At 40.4% G+C, this 26,456-nt stretch overlaps 1 protein-coding gene across 36 annotated transcripts in view; it reads left to right on the forward strand.

Moving 5' to 3' along the window:
- Positions 1 to 26,456, forward strand: part of BMPR1B (bone morphogenetic protein receptor type 1B) — a 237,721-nt gene that overhangs the window by 207,840 nt on the left and 3,425 nt on the right. For 34 of the 36 annotated variants that reach the window (XM_064417016.1, XM_064416995.1, XM_064417017.1 and 31 more), the window contains 7 exons: positions 2,761 to 2,917; positions 10,603 to 10,705; positions 11,700 to 11,802; positions 17,790 to 17,886; positions 18,699 to 18,837; positions 23,659 to 23,851; positions 24,307 to 24,604. In XM_064417016.1, the coding sequence (XP_064273086.1) occupies positions 2,778 to 2,917; positions 10,603 to 10,705; positions 11,700 to 11,802; positions 17,790 to 17,886; positions 18,699 to 18,837; positions 23,659 to 23,851; positions 24,307 to 24,604 (1,073 nt within the window). In that variant the 5' untranslated portion in view covers positions 2,761 to 2,777. Of the gene's footprint in view, positions 1 to 456; positions 517 to 2,760; positions 2,918 to 10,602; positions 10,706 to 11,699; positions 11,803 to 17,789; positions 17,887 to 18,698; positions 18,838 to 23,658; positions 23,852 to 24,306; positions 24,605 to 26,456 lie in introns of all 36 variants that reach the window. The other 2 variants (XM_064417014.1, XM_064417015.1) reach the window with 1 other exon arrangement.

The following is a 26,456-nucleotide window of genomic DNA, read 5'->3' on the forward strand; positions in this document are numbered from 1 at the left end:
CAGTAGTTTTGACCCTGGGGATTAGGTGGAAGCAAAATACTAGGCTGCATTGCTAATTTCACCTCTTGGAAGGTGTAAATTCGAATGTCAGCCCATCTGTCTTAAATTTTCCCAAAACCAAACTACATCTCTAAATAGCCACTTGTGACGCTTTGATGGTACTTCAGATTTGTGATTACAATTCAGCAACTTCCACCTGTCTTATATCCGATTGTGCAACCAGGTCTAGGGTAGAAGCTGTTGTTTATGGCAAGTTTTGCAGAAGCTGTTCATGATCACATCACTGGTGATGATGGCCACAGATTGTATTTAGGTATGACTTCTTTTATTCTTGGTGGAAAAATGAATGATCTGTGGTTGCATATATTATGAGGATGATATTTAGCTGCCTAAATTTAACATATTCAGTCACCATCAAATATGTAATTAAACTTTTCCCCCTTTTTTTTGTGCTAGGTCCAAGAAGCTTTTGTCTTTTCACTCCTTGTTGGAGAAAGATCCCGGCTTAAACTGCAGGTAGCTTATAGAAAGAGTTGTGGAAATGATGTACAGAGTAAACTATTATGAGCTAGAAGTTCACTTGGTTGCCTCATGAACTTGAAGTCTGAAAATCCTTGACAGGAATATTAATAGTTGAACATTCGCCATCCAATGGTAACAAAGTAATACTGACAAAAAATGCTGACTGAAAGAGAATTTGTGTAATTCCTAATCCTCTGACCCAGGGAGCAAATATCTGTTGATATTAATTTGTTATGCACAGGCTGCCTAATCATGTTAGGAGAAACAAACAACAGTGCATTGTTCCTTAATTTAAGCATCTACTTCATCTTAAGGTAGAGCTGTGAGTACACAACAGTCCATACACACAATGCATCTTGAGTGAACTCATGCATTTAGTTCTGATTTTGCCAAATGTTAGTGAAAACAGTATGGGACTGACAGCCAGTTGTGTCGTGAATGTAGTTTATATCTTAATGCTGGGCACACGGGTTACAAGCCATGGGGCTTGTATACATTTTGTAACTGGTTTCTAAAGTCTGGCTTGACTTTAGAAAGAGGTGAGCTAATCAAGAAGTCGGTTGGTTTCAGTGGCTTACAGAGGTACTGAGCAAAGGTCAAGCTATGTGAGTTTTGTGTTTCATAGGAGTATTAGTCTGGCATGGTGAATGATTCTCTTTCGTGTGTATCACCCTAATATTATTGATATACCTCTTGTGCAAGGAATGTGCAAGGAGTGGAAGGGCTATGGTGTTAAAAAGGCTAACACTTCTCTAAATGCAGTGTTCTTACATACAAAGCCCCACTTCTCCCAGAGCCAACAGGTTACAGCTTTTTTCTGACTTTACTGGGCATAAGCTGCATTGTCCCATGTTGCACTGCAGAAGACAAAAGCCTGTCTTCCAGTTGTTGCTCCCAGTGCCTATCTGTGCCTATCCTGTGCTACCAGAGCTGGCTCAGGAGAGGAGGAATATGCAGCTGGAGGCATGATGTGCCCTGGCTGGTCCCATGCTCCCAGGAGCCCAGACTGGGCTTTTTCAGTTCTCCTAAGGGCAAGGACTGGTAGAACAGCCCCATGCTTCCTCCAGCCTTTCCCTGCTTCAGGGTCATTCAGCCTCACTGTCACCTCAGTTGTTGATTGCAATCCAAGCCCTGAAGTGTAGCTGCTTGTCCCCATCCCCTCCGCCTGTTTGCCCACCCTATCTCTCTGTAGGGAGCTCAAAAAGATTTTTTTTTTTTTGGTCAGCTCCACAATAAATCAGTCCTGATAATGGAGATTTGGAAAAATCTTAGAGTAAAGGGTAATCAAAATAATTATAATACCAATTGTTTATAAAGACTTAACACTAAATCAAGAACTTCAAGCCTGCTCTTCAGCTACGCTGTTGGAGACTGCTGCTTGTAAGTGACCCTTTGGTAAGATTTCTTACCGGGAACCAAAAGGAGACTGAGGAACTGCCAGTTCAAGCTTTTCATGCTAATCTCATTTTTGTCTTTGAGGCTTAAAATTTTCACAAGGACTGAAAGCTGATATTTATGAGTAGAGCTGGGGGAAGGAGGTTGCTTAAACATCTCCTAGCCTATCACCAATATCTCCAGCTGTACTCCACCAGCTCCATGGAGATTCAGTGCTCTGATATTTTTAGAAATAATCACCTCCATATATTTCAGCACTGTTCATCCAAAACCACATTCTTCTCTTTTACTTTGTTTATAGACTTTTCATTTACAGAAATGAGCCTTTTCCCTTGTTTTCCAAAGCAGTGCTTTTGCAATTCAGTGACAGAACATGCTGTTGAACTTGAAAGAACATCAGTTTCTGTTAAGACTTTGTTAAATTGCATGCCCATGTTCTGTTCTGCCTGGAGTACCATAAATCCCACTGATTTTTATGGTGTTCAGTGAATGTAGAACTGTGCAGAGTTCTGTCGAGATAAAGAAAACTCAAAGGTGTAAGCAAGGATTTGACCTGTGTAATGCACTAGAATAAAAGCTGTACTGTGCAATATATAATAATAAAAGCACAATATATCTCTTGGCAGTGGCAGAGCTCAAACATCAGTACCTTTGATCTAATACCACCGAGGTCCAGTAATCCTCAACCATGGCGACCATTTCAAACTACAGAAAATCAATCTGTAGTGAATGCTCATTTAAAAAAAACTTTCTTAAATTTTGATAGGTAGAAGTAGTTTGAAGCCTTCATTTCAAGTCTTGCAATACAGCCTAGAACTGTTTATTTTTCTTCCTCTCTTACAGCCAGTTTTCTAGACAACATGGCCTTGAGAAGTTCTGGCAAGCTGAGCATGGAGACCAGAAAAGATGGTGAGAGCACGGCCCCTGCTCCTCCCCAGAAGAAGCTCTCCTGCCAGTGCCACCACCACTGCCCCGAGGACTCGGTCAACAACACCTGCAGGTTTGTGGGATTGATATCTGGTGGTGATATATGGGAAAATACACTTTTGGCAGCTCAGCAAGCCCAAGCTGGGTGTTGTAGTTTTTGTTTAAGCAGTGATGTGTAAATGAGCTGGTTTTCACTCTGTCTAAAAATCAGAAGTAATTTTTACCTCAACATCAGCTGCATAGTTGTTGATTTTTGTTTTGTCTTGCTTTGTTTTTTTTAGGGCATACACATATTTATCATTTTAGATAATACTTGTTTTAATGCATTGCATATGGAATATTCTAAAGGTTGAACTTTGTTTTTAAAGGAGCATGCAGTTAATGAGAGGAGACCTAATAGAGATATACTGAAATGTCAATAAATGCTTATAAATTTATAATCACTCTCAATAGAATACTGTTTAGAAGAAGCCTGGTCTTTGTCTACAGCAGCTGTATCTGTAAGTCCTTAAGGCTTTGGGGTTTTTTTTTTGTGTTTCTGTGCTAAAAGGACAACTATCTTGAGGTGAAGCGTTGAGTATTTTTATCTACTAGCTGTAGCCTTCTGTTTAATTTTGGGCTTAGAGTAGTCCAGATTTCTCATCTGGGTTGGATTCTGCTTCTTCAGGGCCTTTTGGCTCCCTGGTGGAGAGGCAGGTCCAGATGTGCACAATCTCCTTGAAGGCTCAGCACTGGTGTGTGTTGCACTGGTGCTGGATGAAGCAAGCAGAGGTGACTGAGGGTACCTGTGGGGGGACCAAGCTGCTGTTCCCCTTCCCAAAAGCAGCTCTTGCTGGACACATGCAGCTGCTGTTGAGTGAAGGTTGAGTGAGGGTTGAATGAACCTCTGTCTTGGCTTGAGGTGCAGGTACAGTTTGCTTTAGCTGCAGCAAAGCTGGGCTGAGCTCTTCATGTTCCACATGAGGGATTTAAACTTCTCTGCTTGGCTAGAAGCAGGTGTGATACTGGAGATATGAACTCTCAGCCAATTGCCTGGTGGAGCTGTGGGAGTCAGAGAGGCATCGAAGCAGGGCACAGATGTGAGCCCAGTTGGAGATGCAGTGCTGTTTGAGGTGAGATTGTCTAATGCTGTGTCAGCTCTTCAAGGCAGTGTATTTAAAAGATAAATGGGGAAAGCCTGAGGTTGCTGAAGGCACTGATTGCTTTGTGGATTTTTGAGTGTGGGTTTGCAGCCTGACTTTATTCTTAGCTCGCAGTTTCCTACTAAACCGTATCAAAGTTCTGGTGACAGCTGTAAATACCATTTCTCCTTTCTAATCTCTTCCTACAAGCCCATGCTCCAGCCAGGAGTTAGACCTGACTGCTCTCACATGACAGTCAGTTCAAAAAGCTATAAAACCCCACTCTGATACCAATTTGCTGATCCCCTGCAGCGTCAATCAGCTGTTTCCTGTTCCTGCCCAGCAAGAGCCACAGCTTTCCTATGTGCTGTCTCACACATGCAGCAACAGGGAACTTGCAGATGACTTTTAAATCCATGAATTAGGAACCACAAAGGGATCAATGTTAAAGAACTGACTGAACAAGATTTATTCCCCAGCTGGGTAGGCTTGCTTTTGCATGTCGCTTTGTAGGCATCATTGACATGACGTATTTTTCATGGAACTATGAGTGAATGTCCTGTTGGAATGGATTTGTGCGTTCTCCCTCACTGCAGTAGTTTAAAGAAACTCTCTTCAGAGTCTCCTTTACAGTGTCAAATGTCAAACTCTTTTTTAGGTGTTAATGCCCAAGGATAGGCAGTTAAGTAGTAATAAAATGCAAAATTGTAACCCCTTTTGTCTTCATAATCCTTGAAGACTTCAGGCTTGAATGTTCTCCTTTATTGCCAGAATGATTTTTTCCAATTTAGACATCAGAACAATAATTGAAGCTGGAATATATCCATTAAATATTAATCACTTTTCTGCCCAGTCTGGAGTTTCCTGGAAGAGTCAGGAGACTTGCTTTAGATCAACTCCTCTCTCCTGCCCTGTGCTGTCATTTGAGCAGTACCCACCTTGCCACTTGCCCAGTGAGCAGCAGCATAAGTGAAAAATTGCTGAGGAGTTTGGAGTAATATAAAACAAATTAAATTCATTTAAATGCACTGCCTTCATGGCTTGTCAGCAGTAATCATGTTCATGATCACTGCTATGGCTCCCACTGTCTTGGTGTGAGAGCTGCAGTGAGGTGTGAAGGACTCAACACCCCTTGTTTTCCCTGCTTTTCATCTATTTAATTGTTAGTGTAATAATTCTTTTTTTTTTAATTCCCTACTGCATAGCTGAAATTATAAATTACAGAGAAAATAAGATCCTGAGCCTTCTGTTGTGAAAGAGGGGTTATTAGGTGTTTGGTTAGCTGATTATTAGGTATCTGGTTAGCTGGCTGGATGGAGACAAAGTTTCAAAATATTTGAGCACCAACCAGGTTAGTAGGGATTATTTCCCCTGAGTTTTGGAATCATCCTACTAGTCAGGCAGTAATTTTCGTATTTGATCCTGTGTGAAGGACTGTTGGCACAATTTCAAAGCACTCGGGGAATCACTGAGTGTCACTATAAAGGAAGTTTCCCCATTTGGAAGTTCAAAAAGTATCAATTGCAGTGTTTATCTGAAGAATAAATTGAATGCTTCAGATTAAAAGTTACTGCATTAATTATCTGCTTGCCTCAGATGTAGCCACTAAAAGCCTTTTGCATTTTATATTTTTAAAGAAAAAATTAAAAATCAAACCTCTTGTCAGTTCTATCAATCTGTTATGCTTTGGGCTGTGCTTGGACCTTCAGAGTTTGGACCTGCCAGTCCACCAGGAATGAGCCAGAGTGTTCTGGGGCACCCAAGGGCCTGGCAAAGCTCTGACACCCAGGAAATTCACTGGGTACATCCACAGCCAGGGCTTGGGCTCCGGGGAGCATCAGCCACTGTCCTTAACAGGGTTCTTGCTAAAGCAGTGAAGAATCTTATGAGCCCAGGAGCAAGAACCTCTGAAAGTTCAATGCAAAAGCATTTCCAGCTGTGTTTAAATTAAAACTCTTAGAATAGAATAGCTAGAGTTATTGCAATCACCATTAAAAATTAATCATAAAAAGCAGTTTGTCATCTCACATGAAGATTTTTATCTGCTACCACAGGTATTCAGCTTTAAAGTATACACCCGGCCCATAGTATCAGGGGTCTGAATGTTTCTATAAAAATGAGGACATCTGGTGGCCATTTAAAATCCTCTCCATAACTGTATTTGTAGAAATTTAAAAGCCAATATTCTTTAACCACATCTATATCAAATCCTGCAACAGCTGCTGTGTTCCTGTGTAGAATTTCTCTTTCTTTATACTTCTGCAGTTTAAATCCAATAATACTTTGGGGAGCTAAGGATAACACTGCAGCCTAAAAGGCAGAATGCTTTTCTGTCTAAGCAGAAAGCCATAGCTCTAGTTAGAGTGTGCTTTAAAAAATGGAGCAGTCTGTGAGCACAGTGAACTTTTGGAAGACCCATTGCAGGGTAAGCTCATCAAGGGAGGGTTAATGCCAAAGTGTAGCAAAAGGGGACCAAGCCAGGAGCTGAGGCTGATATCCTCACTCACCAGGACCCCATTTCCCCACGGATATGTGAACACAGTGGGCAGAGACAGCTCCTTCAATAGCCCTTCCCATGGCTGGAGACAGGCACTCCTGTACCGCTGCTCAGGGGTTCTGGGTAGGGGGAAAGAGGAGTCACAAGTGGGGCCACTCTGGGCAGCTGAAAAATATTAATGCACTCAAGGCCTTGACAGATAAAACCTTTGGAGAAGGCTCACAATCCTCTGCTTGCAAAGGGTGTGTTGAACTGCTGCATGCTGAAACTTTATTCTTCTTTCTGAACATCTGTGCAATTCATAAAAGGCTTTCAGTAAAGAAGGTCAAAGCTGCTTTGAACACAACCAGGACCTTGTTTTGCTGTTCCATTTCAAGTTTTGTGTGTTCAAAGTGAATGCACGGACATTTGTGTCTGATCATAATTAATTGCATATTTTAAAACGTGGTGTTACGATTAATTGGCTTTGACTGTAATGGGATTGCAGTAAAGGCAGAGGCTAATTAGGTGCCTTGTCACACTCTATTTTCATGCACAAATAAATGCTGACAGTTTTAAAGATTGCGCTGATAAAGTTTAAGTTCCTATGTGTTGCCTACTAGATTGTATTTCTGCCCGACCATGTCTTTGGTTATCTAAAGCAATAAAATAATTAAGTTGTTTTTTCAGTGTTACCAAAGGTGATAACTCACTTGAGTGATGTTATTTTCATTCTCCTGCCCTCCAGATGATATGCTTGAATTTTCTTTGTAATTTGGTATGTAGAAGAAAAAAGACTCTGACAGTGGCCAAAGCACCAAGTTCAGACTACTTTTGTTTAATCAACTTTAATATTTTAGGGAAAAACTGAATATTTTCTGATAAAGGAGCTATGGTGACATCTTAAATGTTAGCCTTTCAATTTTTCAGTGTTTATTTTGAAATTTCCTCCTTTATACAGGAAGTTTTTTAATCATTTTAAAAAAAGTGCAGAGACTTGTCATGTTGCTTTGGATGTAAGTGAAAAAATGCTCTTATTCTTTCTGATATCAAAATGGGGAATATAAAGAGGAGGAGTGGGAAAAAGTAGTACTACTTGTATGGACATATTTGAAATCAAATTAAAGATAAGGGATCTGTTCATCAAATTATGGAAATTGCCTGTGTCTTTGTGATAGGCATTGAATGAAGGAAAGATGTTGCTTTTCAGTTATGTATTGCCATCCCTGGCTGTGTCACACACTCACAGAGCTGGGTGGGAAATCTCCAGCAGGCAGGTTTTGGTAGCTGGGGAGTCACATCTTCTGTGAGAAGTGGCTGCTGGCCAGTGGGGACACCTGTGTGAGCAGATGCAAAGCTGTTGGCCCTGGTTCCTCTCTTGTGACATTTAGGAAAGGTCTGAGTTAAGATCCCTGCTTTCTTTGTGGTTATCTGTGATTGTAGCAGCACCTTCTCTATCAGTGTCTGTCAGTGTTTCACTGTTAACTCCCTTTATTTTCCTGGCATTTGACTGGACTGCAAGATTTCACTCTTGGCAAATATGTGACGCAGCAAGTCTGTGCTTATTAGTGATCACATCCAAAGTGAATTTAATCACGCCCCTGCACCATACTTTAATAAGATGGTGCTGCAGTGGAGGAGGTTACTGGATGTGTACCCAGATGTATCCAGTTGTATCCACCCTGAATTCCTTCTTTACACACCATTTGCAGAATCAAATGACTCAAAATTAGGATTCATATTGCAGAAAATAGCAGTTCTATACTAAAGGTTTTTTTCTAGGAAGTGGAGAATAGGTTTTTCATATTGCTTTGCAAGTATCAGTGATGTACAGATGTTTCTCTTTCTGTAGTCACCAAAATAAGCATAAAATTCGAGACTGTGCACACATCTCTGACTTGTTTCTTACTGGCTATATTAGTAAGTTTTATTTCTACCCTAGTCAGGTGTGAGGTGGGGAAATCAATAAAACAGCAGGGGTGTGCCCTGCCCTTTTTCTTGCAGTGTGTGGTCCATTTGACATCTTGTGAACCAGGAGAAGAGGTTGGGGGGTGGGGGGGAAGCAGGTAGGAGATCCTTTTTGCTTTTCAGAAGAGTCCTTTCTCCCTCTCACCCAAGCGCCTCAGAAATTCTCAAAAAGATAATGAATTCTTACATTGCATGAAAGCTTTTTGTTGTTTGGTTTGATTTTATTTTTTTTTTTCCTTAGAGGTAGAAACAAGCAGTAGCAGTGTTTATTCTGCTCAGCAATGCTATTTTTTTCTCTCACTTTTCCTTCATTATTCTAACATCTGTAAAGAGTACGGTTTTGACTTATTGTTGGAGCTTTAAAACTTCTTTGCTTTGTTGTACCCAATCTATTTTTTCTTTTTAAATTTGGAGTAAAATTTTAGAGGGACTAAAGTTCATGAGGAGCCTGACTTTAATTTTCATTGGTGAGCTAAGAATCAGAGTCCCATATGACAAGCCAGAAAAATAGAATTGAAATGGCTGACTGTGTGTTTCTTTTTCTCCCTTTTGGAAACAATTTGACTTTTCCTTTCCCTGCTTTTCTTTGATGGAACAAGAATTTTGGGTTTTTTGCTGGGGCCTATTAGCTGTGGAGTCCATTTTTGTGTTTCACTTGATAGCAATTTATTGTTTTGTTGCTCTGTCCCCTGGGTTAAACTTACTCATTATTTTGAATCAAAGGCACCATGCAAACAAATAAAATCTAATCTAATATAATATTCCTCTCTAATGGATTCCTTACCGTCTCTCTTGGCAATCCTATTGTTCCTATCTTTTCAGCTCAAGCAATGACATCAAGGTGGTTGCTGCCCAGAAGGGTTGCTGTCTCCTTTGCCTTGCTGCTATGTAGAATGCCAAAGAAGGGTGGAAGTCATTGCTGGCTTCCCTGGAAAAGTAATTTGTAATGTGCAGTTGGTTACTTTTCAGATCCAGAAGTCAGTAACCCATGACAGATTGTTATTTGAAATAATAAGCTTATCATGGCTAGACCCTGCCCCACTAATATAAAAATATGCCACAGAAAATGTTTGACGTGATCCTCTGCAGCATCTCTCGGTTGTGTAGCTAATACTTACAAATTGTGTTTGTCTCTTAAATGTGTAACTGTGGCTCTTGTTTCCTACATCTTCATTGCCTTTGCTGCTGGTGCTCTTTAGACTCTTGCTTCATTCAAGTAAGGAGCAAATCATCTGAAATTTTGCTGTATTTAAGTTTTCTAATCTTTTTTTCTTTTTATTTCCTTGTTTTAACTGAGTTTGTTTTTTCTCTTCTGAAAAATACTCATTGCACATAATAGCCAGTGTTATTTTCCTGAGCAAATAACAGAATATTTTCTTTTTCTGTGACTTAAATGTCTTACATTGAAGAGTTTTTTCTTTATCTTTGGATCTTCTTCCTGCAAGCCAGTCAGTTTTTGTTTCTTACACATTACGTATCCCCATCAGAGTGCTGAGAATTGCAGGTACAGCAATCTCAATAAAATGCAGCCACCCTTTCCATGCCCTCCACTCCCTCTTTCCATAGCATTCAGGCATTTGACCTTCATCAAGGAAGGACATTTATCACCAGCACCATCTAGCCATCTGTTAGTATACTTGCCCTCCCTGGTGCACGTTCCTGTAAACGGAAGCATTATGGATCACTTCAGGCTTATAACCCAAGTAAACATCTATGAAGGGTGTTGATGATAACTCAAGGACTCATGCACAGGAGTGTTGCAGTTCATGATACGGTTAAAACAGGAATCACAAATCACTCTTGGTAACATTTTACATTTAGTATCTCAGAAGTGTTTCTTTCTTCAGGTCTGTGCCCTGGTGCAAGTATCGGTGCCTTGTTCCTGCACTCAAGGCAGACCTTGTGTAGCACTGAAGCTTGCATTTTATAGGTTGCCAAAGTGTTAAGACATTAATGACCACAGGCAGAGAGCTGGGGTGCTTGTTAGTGGGGTTTAGGCTGTGAAATCTTGCAAAGGTAAGTGCAGAGCCTCCTTTGTGTGTGCAGGAGCTGGTCTGCAGCAGCCCCGGTGTGTCCATTTGTGGATGGCAGATTTGCCTGGCAAGGAGCAAAGTTTAAAACAATATTCAACAGCACATTTTCCACTTTTCACATTTCAGTGCCTTTTCCTGATTAATTCTTTCCAATCCACAGCACTGATGGCTACTGCTTCACCATAATAGAAGAGGATGAGTCCGGTGGACATTTAGTCACCAAGGGATGTCTTGGATTAGAGGGCTCCGACTTCCAGTGTCGGGTGAGGAAGCATTTTCTGCCACAGTGTCACTTGAATTTTTGATAGTTTTCAATTAAAGTGCAGTCAACAGACATTGCTGTGTCCATGTTTTCCACTTCTTTTCCTTTGGCAGATAGTTGATCAGCATTGCTTACTGAGGGGAGTGGGGAAGAACATTTATATCCCCAAAAGATGATACTATAGCTCCTCCTAATAAAATAACGACTTGTGTTTTTGGTTTTGGCACTGCTGCTACTAGTAACATTCCCACTCAGAGGAAGTTTGGATTTAGAGAATTGCAGTCTTAACTCCTCAAATCTCCATCTAAATCTAAATCCAAATCTAAAGTTAGTTAGGATATTATTTGATGGACTGCAGCAACATCTATGTCTTACATGCAGTTGCACTTTGGTTTGGGATTTTTGGTGCCAGATATTCCCTTCAGGTACAGTGATCACCTGATGGAAGGCAAGTGTCACTGCAAGAATGGAAGGAGTATGGAAAATGGAGCAAGGTGGTTCTAAGGTGGTTGCCTTTCCTCATGTTAACCTTAAATGGTTTTAGATGAGTACAGGAATGGTTTCATCATTATGGCTAATGGAAGATATTTTATCCAGCTTCCCATGAGACCAGAAGCTGCAGCTAAATTAGTCCACGCAGCAATTCCTGTATTATCCCAGCTAACCTGTTTTGGATACCTGTATTAACTCATTTTTGGTCTAATTGATGGATGTATGTGACTTTCACACTTCTGACTTGCACCATTAGAGAAAGTCGGTCCCTTCTGCAGCATTAAGGCACCAACAGGAGTAAGTTTGTAGTGAATTAATGTCTTAATTACCTGGATGAAATATTGCTGGATACGCTGGTTGGCAGAAATCCTTACTCCACACATCCTAGGAATCTGTAGCAGGTTGCAGTCCAGCTAGCAAGCACATCTTTCAAGTGCCAGAATGACCATGTATATTTACAACACAGGTAATGACTTGCTTTCCATTTAAATTGCTTGTTGCAGGACACTCCTATTCCACACCAAAGAAGATCTATTGAATGTTGCACAGGCCAAGATTACTGTAACAGACACCTTCACCCTACACTGCCACCACTGAAGAATCGAGGTAAGGGAACAAAATCTGGTCCTAAACTGATCTTTTCCTGCTGCTGGTCCTTGTGCCTTAGGGAAAAATAGAGCACAGAGTGAAGCACCCTCATCCAAAAGCATGTGATTAGAGAGATAAATGGCATTAAACAGTATTTCTCCATTCCTGTAGGTTGTGTGTGGAGTGGTGCTGATGCTTGCTGTTATTTCTGCTGCACACATGCAGTGAACATGAGATGCATTAGAGTTGCATGATGCTGTCCTAGCATGGACCTGCTGAGCTATCAGAGATCATCCCAAAGATCTAGGCTGGTCGTGGGAGAGGATGACTCTTGTTGTGTATATTTTTAGCCTGATAATAAGATGGAATCCTCTCTCCTGTCCCTGTAACATGCATTACTCTCATTTGTAACTCTACACATAAATTGTTCAGTTCAAGTTGATGCAAGTCTGTAAGTTTTTCTTGTTTGCAAGGCCTGATTATCCAGCACTGGGACAATATTGACTCACTGAAGTGTATTTTTTATGTGAACAATGTACCTGAAAAAAGAATGTAGGGTAAGAACTCATACAATACAAAAAAAAAATTATTCGAAAGCATATGGGCATGTATTAACTTAGTAGATGCTGAGGCAAGGTTTTAGCATTTTCGCTTGTTTAAACATCACTTCATGAAAGCTGGTAAAACTATTTTTGTCTGGGTGTTCAGAATAAATTTTATAGAAGTGTATTCCTAAGTGTAAACTCATCCATAATAAACTCTTGGCATCGGCAGGAATTGTGGTAGTCAGCATTGAGTCAGTTCAGGGTTGCAGAAGAATTTATAATCGTGGTGTTCTGTGTTAAAGATCCAGATCGGTGCGCAGATGCACTCTTAATTTCACCAGCAGCAGATACTTACACAAATGCATGCTCAGAGAAAGCCTTCACTCATGTAAGCTGTTCCCTTCAGGCCTGTGAAATTCTGCACAGATGGGCTGCAGAGTCAGGCCTTTGGAGAGTAGTATGTAAATACTTCACTGTTTACTAGCAAGGCATTAAGGCAGTGAAACCTCATAAAATTTTGACTTCCAGCAGAAGAGTTATGTACTACTTTGTTAGTTTATTTAATTTTAAAAAGTTCTTTGGACTGAGAGAGAAGCTCCAAAAAGCAGTCAATATTTGTTCGCACTTACTTAGTCTTTCATTAAATACCGGTTTGGAAAACACTGCCATGATTTCTTCTTGCTACTGGTTGAATTTATTCTACATTAGGACTACTCAAAAATACTGAATCAGAGCCTAGCACTAGACATCCATCTATTAAGATTTTACTTATTTGGCAATGCTATCTGCTACTTTTAAAGAAAGCAATGAACCAAGCTTTTGGTACTGGCAGAAGGTGCTTGGATTGATGTTGGGTTTGTCCTGTCTATATATAGGGTAAATAAAGTATTGCTTGGGAACCGTGGTAGCAGAGAGAATATTCTTTAAAAGAAAAATTTATGCGAGCTGGAGCAGGGTTCTAGCTGTTCTGTGTTGCAGAGTTGACTATTTTAGCATGACAGACAAAAGGTGATGTAGTCACTCAAGATACTTAAAATTAATATTTTTTTTAAATAAGCTCTCGCATTGCCAGCATCCTGACATTGTTTTGTAGAAATGCATTTCAGGAACTGCTTGAATAAATTTGGCTGAACAGGGCTGAAGTCACTACCTTTATTAAAGCCTTAGGTTAATATGTCATTCTTAGTGCCAGGCCTGTTTTAATTGTTGCTTCTGTACCCTAATATGAAACCTCAGAAAAAAAAAAAGTCATAGTTGGAACTACAGGCCCTCACTGCAAATAGGTAAAAAATCTGTGTACAAATACATGCTACTGCCAGTGCCCAGTACTGTGGCTGTGATCATTGTTTCTACTGGAAGCATTTAGATTAGGTTGTGATTGTCTGAGTAATGTTAGAATTGTATATCAAATTTAACATAAACTGTACAGAAAAAGAAGTTTCTTGGAATAAAAACAAATTTCTTGGAATAACCTTCTGGCCTTCAGAGTTCCATGAAAGATACACGTGCTCCTCAGCATCTAAAAAACAAACAGAAATTTGGCTTCTGATGAACTCACATCTGAGGTGATACCTCATGGGAAGCAAAGTCTAGGGAGAGCATGCAGCTGCAGGTCAGGGGCTGTTGAACTCAAAATTGACCCATGCACCAAGGTAACAGCTACAAAGGCAAGTGACTTGTGCTCTCTAAGTGCTTTTCCAGGCCTGGCTTGTGCTGCAAGGCAAGATTTATGCCACACCCAATCCTTCTCCTCTCCCCCCTGGAAAGAAGGGAGGACCACATACATGAAAGTGAGAGCTAGAAAAATTAACACTGGTCAAAGCAAGACTTGTTAAGATGGAAGAAACAACAGCTAAGCCTAAGTTTTGAGCTCATCTTGGTGCAGAACTAGCAGGATAAAATATCCCAGAGAAACCATTAAACCCTTGTGCCAGCTATACATCTGTCTTATTAAGGAAATGAAAGTCATAATTGGGTCTGATATAACACCTCTGCTTTAAACAATAAAAGATATTCCTGGAAATCCCAGCGAAAGCACAGGCTGAGACCAGTCAAAAGGAGAAATATGTCTTTACTGATTTAGAGCCTATATAAGCAGAAGTGGTGGTGCCACCGTGTCTGGCTCCCTGCCTGTATAGCTAGTGATGAATGGGCAAGGGAATGATTGGAGGAATGATGGGGTTTGATGTGTGCACACAGTCTCCACGCCTCAGATTTCACTGCCGTTTTTGCTTGGATAGCTGTAACATTCTGAGCTGGAGGGACCTGGGGTGGGAGGAGAACCTCCTCTCCCTTTGATATGCTGACTTCTGAACCTTCTGGGTGGCATTTTCAATGCACTCCTCAGCATGGTCCCGCTGATGACAGTGAGTGAAACGAGTGGTGGAGGAGGGGAAATTGCAGGAGAATAACAGAGAGGCAGCTTGGTCTCACCGAGCTCCCTGCTGTCACCAGCCTGCACCACTGTTTTCCTACAACATGGAGCTGCTAATGTGCTGTTTGCTGGGCTGCACTGTTATCAGCCAGCCAAGGTATGTGAAGAAGCTTCCCAAACCTGCCATGAGTTTGTTTTGCACTTGCTCCCGGTAATCGCTCACTGCTGCCTCCGTGGAAGCTACTGCTTATTCTCATAACCCTGCTGCTTGGCACCTTGCAGCTCCAAGTAACACAGCAGTAAAAAACACAGCACTGGACTTCTTAAAGGGCAGAGTACCTCCATCACATAAACTGGCAGTGACCAGGACCTACCACAGTGTTCACCACAGAGCCCACAAGCAAGTCCCTAGGCAGACTCACAGCTGGGCTGCCCCATCCCTCCTTCTGGTCAAATAGTGCAGGGAAAGGGAGGTTTGTCCTGCTGCTCTGTGGGGAACAGCCTGGGCCGGAGGAGCAGGAGAAGAAATCCAGCCTGGATCAGTGCAGCAGAACAAACAGACACTGCTGGTGTAAGGATGGGAGCTTGCATTTAATCTTGTGTTGTCCACACACACGCCAGCAGGTTTATGAAGTCCTCAAGTTAGGCAGCAAATGAAATCTGCCAAAATACTTTAAAAAGTGCAGAAAGTGTTTGAAAGGTGGGACAATAGCTCACTTACCATCAGTATTGCCTCTCAAATAGCCAAATAAATAGAAAGGCATGGAACTTACTCCCTCCTGTGAGAGCCAGTTGCACGCCTGTGCTGTGCACACTGAACCACTGCTAAAGCTGTGCCACTGTTGGCATGCAGACACCACCCACCACAAGAGGGTCAGCTCTGCATCTGGTCAAAGTCTTGTTTCCTGCTCCCAGCAAGGAGATCAGGACATGTTCCTTTATGTCTTTCATGCTTTCCTTACACTTGCTTCACATAATTGCATTTGGGTACTCAAAGAATTTTGCAGCACTGGAGCCTGAAGTTCATCTGAGAGTTTCCAAAATGCCTTCTGGCCACTGGGGAAACCAAACTGAACTTATTTGCTTTTCTGAATGGCAGAAGCCCATTAGAAACATTGAACATAAGGTTTGGATCACTTAAACCCTAAAAATTGTGGGAATTTCATTCAAGATTTCAGCATCTTTATAATCTCTCTTCAAATGTACATACTTGAACATGCACAGACAGCATGAACAACTTCATGGGCCATACTGTGTCTGCAAAAATGCACAGATTTCCATAGCTTTAACATCCAGCCGACACAAGTGTAAGATCTGAATTGTTCCCTCTCCATCTGACATCAGTTTTCATCACTGCTAAGCACAGAAGCTCAGCTTCCATCATGTGAAGTGGGAGAACCCTTGGTGTGAGTGGGTATCCGGGTTTCTCCCAGGAGTGGAATGCCACTTTATGGTCTCTGTGCTCTGCTTGTTCATCTGATGGGCTGCGACATCTGAAGCTGTTACAACCCACACATTTTAGAGGGAGGTGGTGCTGACACAGGCTGCTCACAAAGCACAAACCAGAGCCCTCAGCCCTGCTGAGCTGCCATTGCCTTCACAAGAGCTCTGGATTCCCCGGTGGGCTCTCGGTTTCGACCCACAGCCCACTTGGAGTGGCAGACTAGGGAGAAATCTGCTGTGGCAGGCAGAAGGATGGGCTCGAGGGTTTTCCTGATAGACATCGTGTCAGTGTCCCCTTTCAAAGGCATCAGCCATGTCCTGAATGTTTACATTGTCAGTGCTCCCAGAGCAGGCAATGGCAGGTTAAAACATGACCAGTGTGATCAGGAGGTGTGTTGGTAGGTAATCTCTGTAGTGGAAAGGGGAAGGAAAGAAATTGTTTGGAAGCAAAAAAGGAGAAACTGGATCTTGAAAATAAAAGAGTCTGAGAGTAAACTAAGAGTCCCTTAGGAACCTCCCGGTCTCATTACCCTTGTAAATCTGAAACATAATAACGCCGTTCCAGCACCAGTCAATAAGGATAGATTTCTTGCATTCTCCGATGTGTCAGGCATTGGAGTGAAGGATGCAAGACAGCAAGGTTGGGAGAGCTTCAGAAAACATGGCCCTCATTTGCATTATCCCATGTTATTGGGAGGGTGGTTTGTGTATGCGCAGGCTGAAATACTATAATTTTGAGAGTTTGAGTGGCAGGGAAGGTTAAAAAAGAATAGAGCTGGATGTCTTTGTTTTTCATCAGAGAAGCATGCATGAAGGTCAGACTTGCTTGCCTGAGCTGAGAATTCAAATTTGGAGATTAATGGTATACTTTAAAGGAGAATACGAGTCTCCTATACAAAGGTTGACTGAAACATTTTAATAGTTTTTATGCAACAGCATTTTCTACAAGTTACTTGACACATTTTATTTTCAAAGTGTTTTGCAGAAAAGCCACTGGAAGGATAGTTTTGCCCACCAGCATGGGAAGGACTTACTGGCACACAGGGCTGCCATAGAGCAGATGGAGAAGAAAATTCTTGCTCAAATGTTTAAAACAGGATCTAAGAGATTAATTGTTCTGTAGTGGTGGAAATAATACACTTTCAAGGCCTCTCATGGCCTGCCTTGTTGGAGGTTGAATGGTTTGCTATGTCTTCCCTCGTGAAATAAATGCAGTTTGGTGGGTGGTTTGGTTTGGTTTGGTTTTTTAGTTACTCATTAGGATGCTACTTAATCTGAGTGTTTAAAAAAGGCAGTGATTTTTGCATTTCCTGGCTAATCACTCAGGTTAAGACCCAGAGCTACAGGTCTGGATTGATTTTTCATTCAGAGACAAACAGAAAATTGCTAATCAAGGCGATGTTTTGCCTCAGTGAGGACTGAGAAAACAAGTAGGGTTTTTTTGACAAAATGGAAGTGTCAGTTCTGTCCTGGTCAGTGAGGGTCAAAGAGGAAGCCCACAAAATGCCTGGGGAATCCAGGGGTATCCTGTACAGGAATTACGAGGAAAGAGCGGAAATGATCCTGTGCTCAATGCACTTCTGACATTGATTTCATACCATCTCCCTTTCTAAATTTTCCACCTTTCTCATTTTTAACCCCAGACTTTGCTGAAGGAAACATTCACCACAAGGCCCTGCTGATCTCAGTGACTGTTTGCAGCATCCTTCTGGTGCTTATCATCATATTCTGCTACTTCAGGTAAATAAGGAATATTTTGGCAGCTTGTTAATGTGCGTCCCAACATTTATCTTTTTATAGATTTAGGAAATAGAAAAAAAAATAGAAGTGGACCTTAAAGAAAATAAATTAAAAACTCTAATTTTATCACGAGAAAAAAAAAGTGTATTTTATTGAAGCTATTCACAGGTGTACCTGTGTGATGGATTTCACCAATGGAATCTTTAATTCAACATCCTTAAAAGCCATTCAGGTAGAAGCACAGATTATTCTTTACTGAGAAGGCCAAAGGACAAATTTTATGGGAAAATTTTTGTAAGGGAAGTATAACTAAGACTTCTAAATTTGTTTGTGTGATTAAGAGCTGATCATAAAGAAAGAAGACAGTACAGGAATGTCAGTAAATGTGTCTAGAGTGTTATCATAATCTACATACTTTACATTTTAATAATTTGGCACGTTTTTTACATATTCCCAGATTCCAGGACCTACCTCCTCTGGCTCCTAGAAATGCACTGCAGACACTAAAATAAAGTTACTTGCTTGGTCAGTGTTTTAGACATATTTAAGTTTCTGAAAGGAAAACACTTGGTTGCTTTGCGAATTTATCCCAGACTGCATGGCCTGTCAGTGTTATACTTAGAATTTTGATGCTGAAAACAGTTGCTAAAAATAAGATAAAAAATTTTGGCCAGCATGTCCAGTGTATTCCTCAGGGAAGCAGAGAAAACTGTTAGTCTATAAATGAAGGAAATGTGAAGGACATGTGCATTATTCATTGCACATATGTTCATTGTATTCAAAACTCATTTTGTTCTCGTGTAAAACATCAGGTACAAACGCCAAGAGACGAGGCCCCACTACAGCATCGGGTTGGAGCAGGATGAGACCTACATTCCCCCCGGAGAGTCCCTGAAGGATTTGATCGAGCAGTCGCAGAGCTCAGGGAGCGGTTCCGGGCTCCCTCTCCTGGTAAGGAAGCAATATTATTTTAATGAACATTTCAAAGGCAAAAGTGTGTAGAGGGAGAAGAGGCACAAAAAATACATCTACGTGTCCTCAGTTTTGTTTTAGGTTTTTTATGTGTTTTTTTTTAATGGTTTGTTGTTTTGTTTTGTTTTGTTTTTCTCTACCAGAAGTGGCAAGGATTTAAACTGGAGAACAGCTGCTTTATAAGCAGGGGACATTTTTTTTTCATGTGAATTAAGCCAAGAAAGGTTAGGGTTATTTTTCTACACCAGTTCATTTCTTATTTTAGATACCATAGGGTAGTACAGGCTAAGAGAGCTCATGGAAGTAGATGAGGATTTACTCCAGTGTACTGGACAGCACCTGGCCCATTGATCTTGTTTTCTTCCTTTGTATGTGCAACACACAGTAGAATTCCAAACACTGACCCATGACCTTTTTCTAAAAGGTGACTGTAACTTGTCAGACTTGGAACTTTTTTATTTGTAGCCTTCACTTTGCATTCAGAAGTCAAGGGGGATTTTTTTCCTTGTAGTGTGGCAATCTCAAAAGTTAAAGGCACAGGGATGGAGTTTGTGATTATTTCTGAACAGACTCCAGGATTACTAAGCCTGCTGAAAAGGCAGAACATTCTATAGGAATATAGTTCTGTTCACCGGGGATTTTGTTTCTGGGGAACATCACTGGTAGAAAAGAATTGGTAAAAAAGCTAGGTTACCTGTTTAAAATAAGTGCCTCTGAGAAACTGGAAGATTTCATTTTCATTTTTCAGAGTGGATATGTCCCTCCTGTCTTCCAAACCTATTAGTTTGTATTGCTGCTACTACTGCAGATGTGTTCTAGCTTCCAAGTACCATGTACTGTCTGTCTGGTTTTTGCCCACACATAATTTTTAAACACCCTAAAGACATTAAATGGGAAGTTTTATATTTCCTTAAAAATTAAGCGATAGGCTCTGTCTGTCCCATGCCAATGTCCTTCTAGCACCCTGTAGTGGTTTTGGTTTGCTAATTTGAGATTTTCTGGCCAATGGAAAGGGAGAGATCTTGTGTGCAGTTTAGAACCATTCCTAATGAGTTTCCAGTTGATTTAATTGTGAGGGATTCTTTATTTTTTTGTTTTGGGGTTTGGTTGTTTTGGTTTTTGGTGTTTTTCTTTTTTTGCATAACACCTGCCACATCAAGATCTTTGTCTTCACTTGTTCCAATGACATAAAAAAATATAGTAATTTAGAGCAAATACTAGGAACTTGGTTGTACTTCTCTGAGAGCATGTTTCCAGCAGCCCATGTGGGTATCAGGTGCCCTGGGGCACCTTACAGCAGAGCATGGCTCAGCCCTTCATCCCAGGATCCCAAAAGAGCTGGAGCAATGCTGGTTTTGACTGCTTGTTCTTTATGCCTTCCTCTGTCCTAGTGAGCAGTTTGAAGGCGGGATTGGTGGTCTCAGTGGTGTCCCCAGGTCTGCTCTTGCAGTGGATGGCAAAACCATCTCCTGCTACTAAGTTGCTGTAATGGCAGAGGGGACATCCCAGCTGGGGCATTGCTCAGCAGCTCTCAGGGCTGTGCCACTGCTCTGTGAGGCAGAAACCATCCAGTCTTCTGTCAGTCCACTCCTCTCAAGCTTGAAGACTCTGCAACCACTGGACCAAGTGTTTTTCCTCCAGGAGCTCTTCTCCTCCATTTCCCCCTTGCTTTCAAAAAAAACCACATAAGTAGTGATTTTGGGTGAAGGAGGAGAAAATGGATCTTGCACTTGGCAGTAGATGTTTGCTGCATTTCCCAGACAGCTAGAACCACTGTGAGCTCGCTAGAAATGCACAGATACCTCTGGGCCCAGGCCTGAAACAAGTGTACAGAAGGTGCATGGCAATAGTGCTCTGGTCTTTATTGTGCAAGAGCTTATTTTTAACCTTGTTTCTTATGCAAAGACTGAAGCATCCAGGGTTATAATTTCAGGAAAGTAAGATGTAAATTTAATGCAAAATGTCACCTTATGCTAACCAGTAATGTTTTTCTTCTGTGTAGAACATTTATTCTAATATTCTAATACCAAAACAAGTATTAGCCAAGAATTTGTCAGTATGACATTCAGCAAGAGTTCTTTCTCCTGACCTGTCTGTACCTCTGACAGAAGAGTTTGCTGCAGGTCAAATCCTGCAAAATGGTTTGTCTGAAGCGATTGCTGAACTACAATTTGGTCTCTACCTTCTCACACATTTTTTTCATAATTTCCTTTCCAATGAACTTTGCTTTTCAAGGGATCACATCCGAGCCATAGGTATGAATTCTCTGTTCAAAATATTAAATTTACAAAAGGTTGGTTGGTCTAAATTTTCATCTGCAGTAGCTGAACACATTTAGCTGAATGCCAGGAAAGTAGAAATAGTTGGTAATTGGATTGTTTCCACTCAAGGAGACAAAAGAAAAGGTCATGTAACCTTACCTGACTGCTTACAGAGCTCAAGCAGCAAAATACAGAGATTTAAAAAGAAAAAAGAAACCCCCAGCCCCACTCAGTTTAAATAACTCCCATGAGCACATCATTCACCATTCTTATGAAATCAGTACAGCCAGCAATTTTGATTAACCTATTTGTTTTAGAAATCATAATTAGTTTATGATTCAAGAAGGAGCTGAATTCCTTAAAAAAAATAATTGTTCATAGGAAATCATTTGACCAGTTCTAGCAAGACGAAACCAGGTTAAGGCCTTTCACATAGTATTCTGCCGCCTGAAAACCCATAACAGAAATGTGTTTTTCATTTTCTTAATGTAATTTAATAAGGAACTTTTCATCATTAAGTATTGTAATTGCATGTACTTTATGATGCCATTACATATATTTACACAAATTAAGTTATTTGATGTAACTACATTATTGTTCAGGATGCATTTTTAAAATGGGCAAAATAGAAAGCAACAATGCTAAAATGATATTACAAAATGTTACAGCAAAATTCCAATGTAATATAACTATTGTTCAATCACTATATGAGAGTATAAAAGATAAATCAATTTTAAAAATTAAGGCTAATCTCTATTGTTGGCTTTCATTGATGTTAATCAAAAATAATGGCACTGAAGCTACCATCTTGAACATCTAATAATACAGTGCAGGGCTGGAAAAATGGAATTCTGTTTAAATGACAGAAGAAGAAAACTGGGATATTTGAAATAGCTCTGCATAAATACCACTATATATTTTGCTTCTTAAAGTTTTCAATAAGAAAACCAGTGGTTTACTTAAAAATGGATGATGGTAGACCTGACCTAATAGGTTTTCAGTTTGTCTTTGAGTGCATATTCATGCTGCAGTCATGGCACATTCATGGCAGTCCTGCTTGGCTTTCCCAAACTGGTGGTTTGCACTGGATCTCCCAAGCACACAAGCACAACAAAGGACGCAAATGATTCTCAAAATTCAAGTTTCGCTCATTTTTGTTAGTCAAGATTGTAAAAATATTTTTGATTTAATTAAATGAAGATGATTTCATAGGGATTCAGTTAGAGCAGTTAGATTGACTTGCTGCAATAAACTACTGGAGGTTTGTATCTGGATGGTGGCAAAATGGAGCAAGAAGCCACAAATCTGAACTTGTCCAGATTTTGCCAATTGCTTGGGCCAGATGAAAATCTCGTTGCATTGGCAGCAATATTCTTTCAAAATCTTACCAGATACTACTAGACAAAAACTCATTAGCTGTGGGTTGAACTGGCAAGACTATAGCACAAGAGGGTGACATTTTAATCTCCTGTTATATTGGGGTGAGGCAGCCACAAACACCAGTGAGTTGTGGTGCAACATCCACTTTCATTTTTATCTGTGAACTTTTAGAAAGACATGATCTGCAGACATTCTCCAATCTGATGAGATTATAAGTCTCCATTTGTCCAAGATTTTTTGTGGCTGTAAAAGCTTGTTAAATGTTGAGGCAGTCTGTCATCCTTGTGAAGAGTGTCTCTGCAATGCTGCTGTGGATATTGATCTTGCAATACCCATCCATTATTTTAGCTTACAGTACAGCCACTGACAAAGCTGGCACAGACACTGCAAAGTTGTTCTTTCAAATATTTTAAGGGGGAAATTGCTTTTTATGAATATGTAAATATGATTATGTAAATCAATGTAGGCACATGTGTTTTAACTCTGTAAGTAGTGATTGAGGTTCCTAACCAAATATATATTTTGAAATAAATAGGCATGGCAATTTCAAGGAAGGTGGTAGGAAGTATCATCCTAAAAAAAAAAAAAAAAAAAAAAAAAAATTAATATTGTAATCTAGCTAGTTTTGGAGGCTTTGACTCTTTTGAGCCCTAGTCTTGAGTCTCAGCAGTGTTGAGAAACATGTGTAAGAAACATCCCTATATTAACAAAAATGTGTTACTTACCCCTTTGGAATGTGGATTTCATTGAGGTGACCAGGAGTGTTTTCTGTCAAAACTTTTCCAAAAATAACAAAAAAAATTCCACCAAGTGCTACATCCCACAGAAAAGAAAAACCAAACAATAAAAAAAATTCAGGGTTCAGGGTCAAGCATTTCCTTTACACTGACTGATATAGTTTCTTGAGAGACTACAGTATATCTAGAGTATGCATGGAAAAACTTCTTCGTAATGGTGGGAATGTCCTCAGTAGCAGTGTGTCCTGGAAAAAATGGGAGCATCTGCAATTGTGGAGGGTTGCTGGAATCCATATCACAGTGGCTGCATATTCCATTCTCTTCTGGCTGGCTGTGCGGGAAGCAGACACAGGAGGAGGGAGGTGAATGCAGAGGTGAATTTGCCCTGGGCAAGGTGTAATATCTGCCTTGGCATTTCACAGGTTCAAAGGACCATTGCAAAACAGATTCAGATGGTGAAGCAGATTGGAAAAGGTCGCTATGGAGAAGTCTGGATGGGAAAGTGGCGTGGCGAAAAGGTAGCAGTGAAAGTGTTTTTTACTACAGAGGAGGCCAGCTGGTTCAGAGAAACAGAAATCTACCAGACTGTCCTGATGAGGCATGAAAATATTCTTGGTGAGTGACGTGAAAGAGAATTATTTGATAGTGAACAGGTTTTTAAGATTAGCAATTTTGTATTTGCTGTTATCTGATGTCCTTTCCAATGTGCTTTGTTTCCCTCTGTGCTCTGCAATTAACCACCCAGTGCTTTTCAAAGGAAAATTGTTCAAAGGATTACTGAAATATAAATAAAAGTTAAAAAAATAATGGTGTTTGGGGGTCGTTATTCCAAACACAACATGTCTATTTCAGCCACTGGTATATCCATATCTGGGCTTCTGAAAGTACTTTAAAGGCTAGAGGTGAGGCACAGTTATATGGAAGTAAGATGAAAAGAATTAAATATGTTTTTAAAACAAACCTGCTGAAATGGATGACTGAGTTCTGAGCAGTCAGAAGAAAAAAAACAACAAAAAACCATGATAAGTAATAACTTGAAAATAACCTTTATTTTTTTTTTCTTTTTGAAGGATTCATTGCTGCAGATATTAAAGGTACAGGATCTTGGACCCAGCTTTATCTTATCACTGACTACCATGAGAACGGCTCACTTTATGATTACCTAAAATCCACTACCTTGGACACAAAAGCCATGCTGAAACTGGCTTACTCCTCTGTCAGTGGCTTGTGCCACCTGCACACTGAGATCTTCAGTACTCAGGGCAAGCCTGCTATTGCCCACCGTGACCTAAAGAGTAAGAATATCCTGGTGAAAAAGAATGGCACCTGCTGTATAGCAGATTTGGGCTTGGCTGTTAAATTTATCAGGTGAGTGGAAGTGAGGGGGCTGAGGAGAAGTGAATAAATCAGGTGCAAAAGTTTCCTTACTTGTTGACTGAGTGTGCACGTATGAGCAAGCACCTTGCAGTGTGTGTGCACACCTGGGCTCTGCTCATCCGTGTGTGAGGTCACCTGTGTGGGGGACAATGTCATGTCAGCACCTCATGCAGGTGTATAAATAGTTGCTTTTTGATTATTTGAGCACATTAGCTGTGTTTGTATAAAGATTCAGTTTTCATCACTCCATCCTGCGTAGCTGCCCCAGTATTGCTGGCACACAATGAAAGGATGTAGCACTGACAGGTTGAAGTCACATCACTGAGCTTGTCACTGAAGCATTCAGCTTGTCTGATCCCATGAAAATTCACTCTCAACTTAGAGAGAAAAATACTAATAATCTTCACGGGTTACTAACTAGGATTTATTGAAAATAACCCCATTTGGGCTGCCTTTTGTTTCATTTCCTACAAATCAAATTGCCAAAGTACAGATTTGATTTTTGAAATGGCTTTTAAATTTGATTTTAAAAAATGGTTGTGTGTTTAAACAACTTAGAAAGAGCAGACAAGTAGAACTTACTCACTCCTGGGATTCATAAGGGGCCAGTGCTCTCTGACAGCTCTGTTCAAAAGCAGCCTGAGCTCTCAGCGGTGGTCCTGCTGGTGGAGGCGCGTGTTCCGAAGTTTCTGATTTTTTTGTACACAGAAATGTGTCCAGAATACATAGACTGAAGTTTTCCATTTTGCAGGTCAGCTTTGAAACCATGCACTCCCTGGAGTATTAAAAAAAATTCAGGAATTCTGTACAAATATTCAACTGAAATTATTCAGAGTGAAAGGAAAGGCAGTTTTTATATTCTCTTCTTACCGTTCACTTACCTACTGGGTTCCTTCGTGAGGCATTTCCTTTATGAGCCTGACCTTTCTTCAGGAGACAAGAAAGGAATATTTTTACTTTGAGGAACAGAGGCCTAGAAAACAACAACTTGAAAAAACACTATTAAAAAGTTTCGGGGAAGAAATTCACCCTTTGCAGGTGTACTTTGCCTGGCAAATACAGAGCAGCACACAGCTTAGCTGTGAATGAAGGAGAGCAAGGAATTACTGAGTGCTGTTACAAAAGAAGGTGAAATACGGATTTTTCACACTCCAGATGGAATTTATGTTATGTACTTGGCTTGTTTTCATACTGAATCCTTCCTCAGACAGCATTTCTCATGCAACAAGGAACAGAAATTAGTTGGAAGGGGTGTGCTCTGCTGAAGCTAATGATTCTAGTAAAATTCTTTGTGTTTCTGTTTCATTTGAAATATACTGAAGGGTAGTGCAGATCACTGGATTTATGTTACATTCTTGCAGGTGTACACTGCTAGTGTACCCTGCTAGTGCCACTAGCATATGTATGATTTAATGACTGTGTAGGTGACTGGTTGTACCACAGACTCAGCTTTTCTTCCGGTCAGAAGGCGAAAGAAAATTGCTATACATGAAGAAAACTACAGAAATACAATTATTCTGTGAGCATCTGTTGTATCCACCATACTTAAAATACATACATTTTGAAGGTGAATAAAGGAAAACAGACATTTTTAAGCAAACCAGAATATACACCATATATTACACTTTTAAATATATTGAAACTGATGTAGCTGAATCTGAGTTAATAAGAAAAACAAGAATCTCTTCACATAATTAATGGGTATTTTTTTCTGCATGTTGTCTCTTCTGGTCAATGTGTGAGGTGTGACACATTTGCTTAGATGTTTTTATTCATTTATCTCTCTGTGTCTGCATATCTTGATGTGTAAAGGTTGGAAGGGATCAAATATAATGCATGCAAA

Source organism: Passer domesticus, chromosome 4 (genome assembly GCF_036417665.1).
Source record: "Passer domesticus isolate bPasDom1 chromosome 4, bPasDom1.hap1, whole genome shotgun sequence".
NCBI classification, from domain to species: domain Eukaryota; kingdom Metazoa; phylum Chordata; class Aves; order Passeriformes; family Passeridae; genus Passer; species Passer domesticus.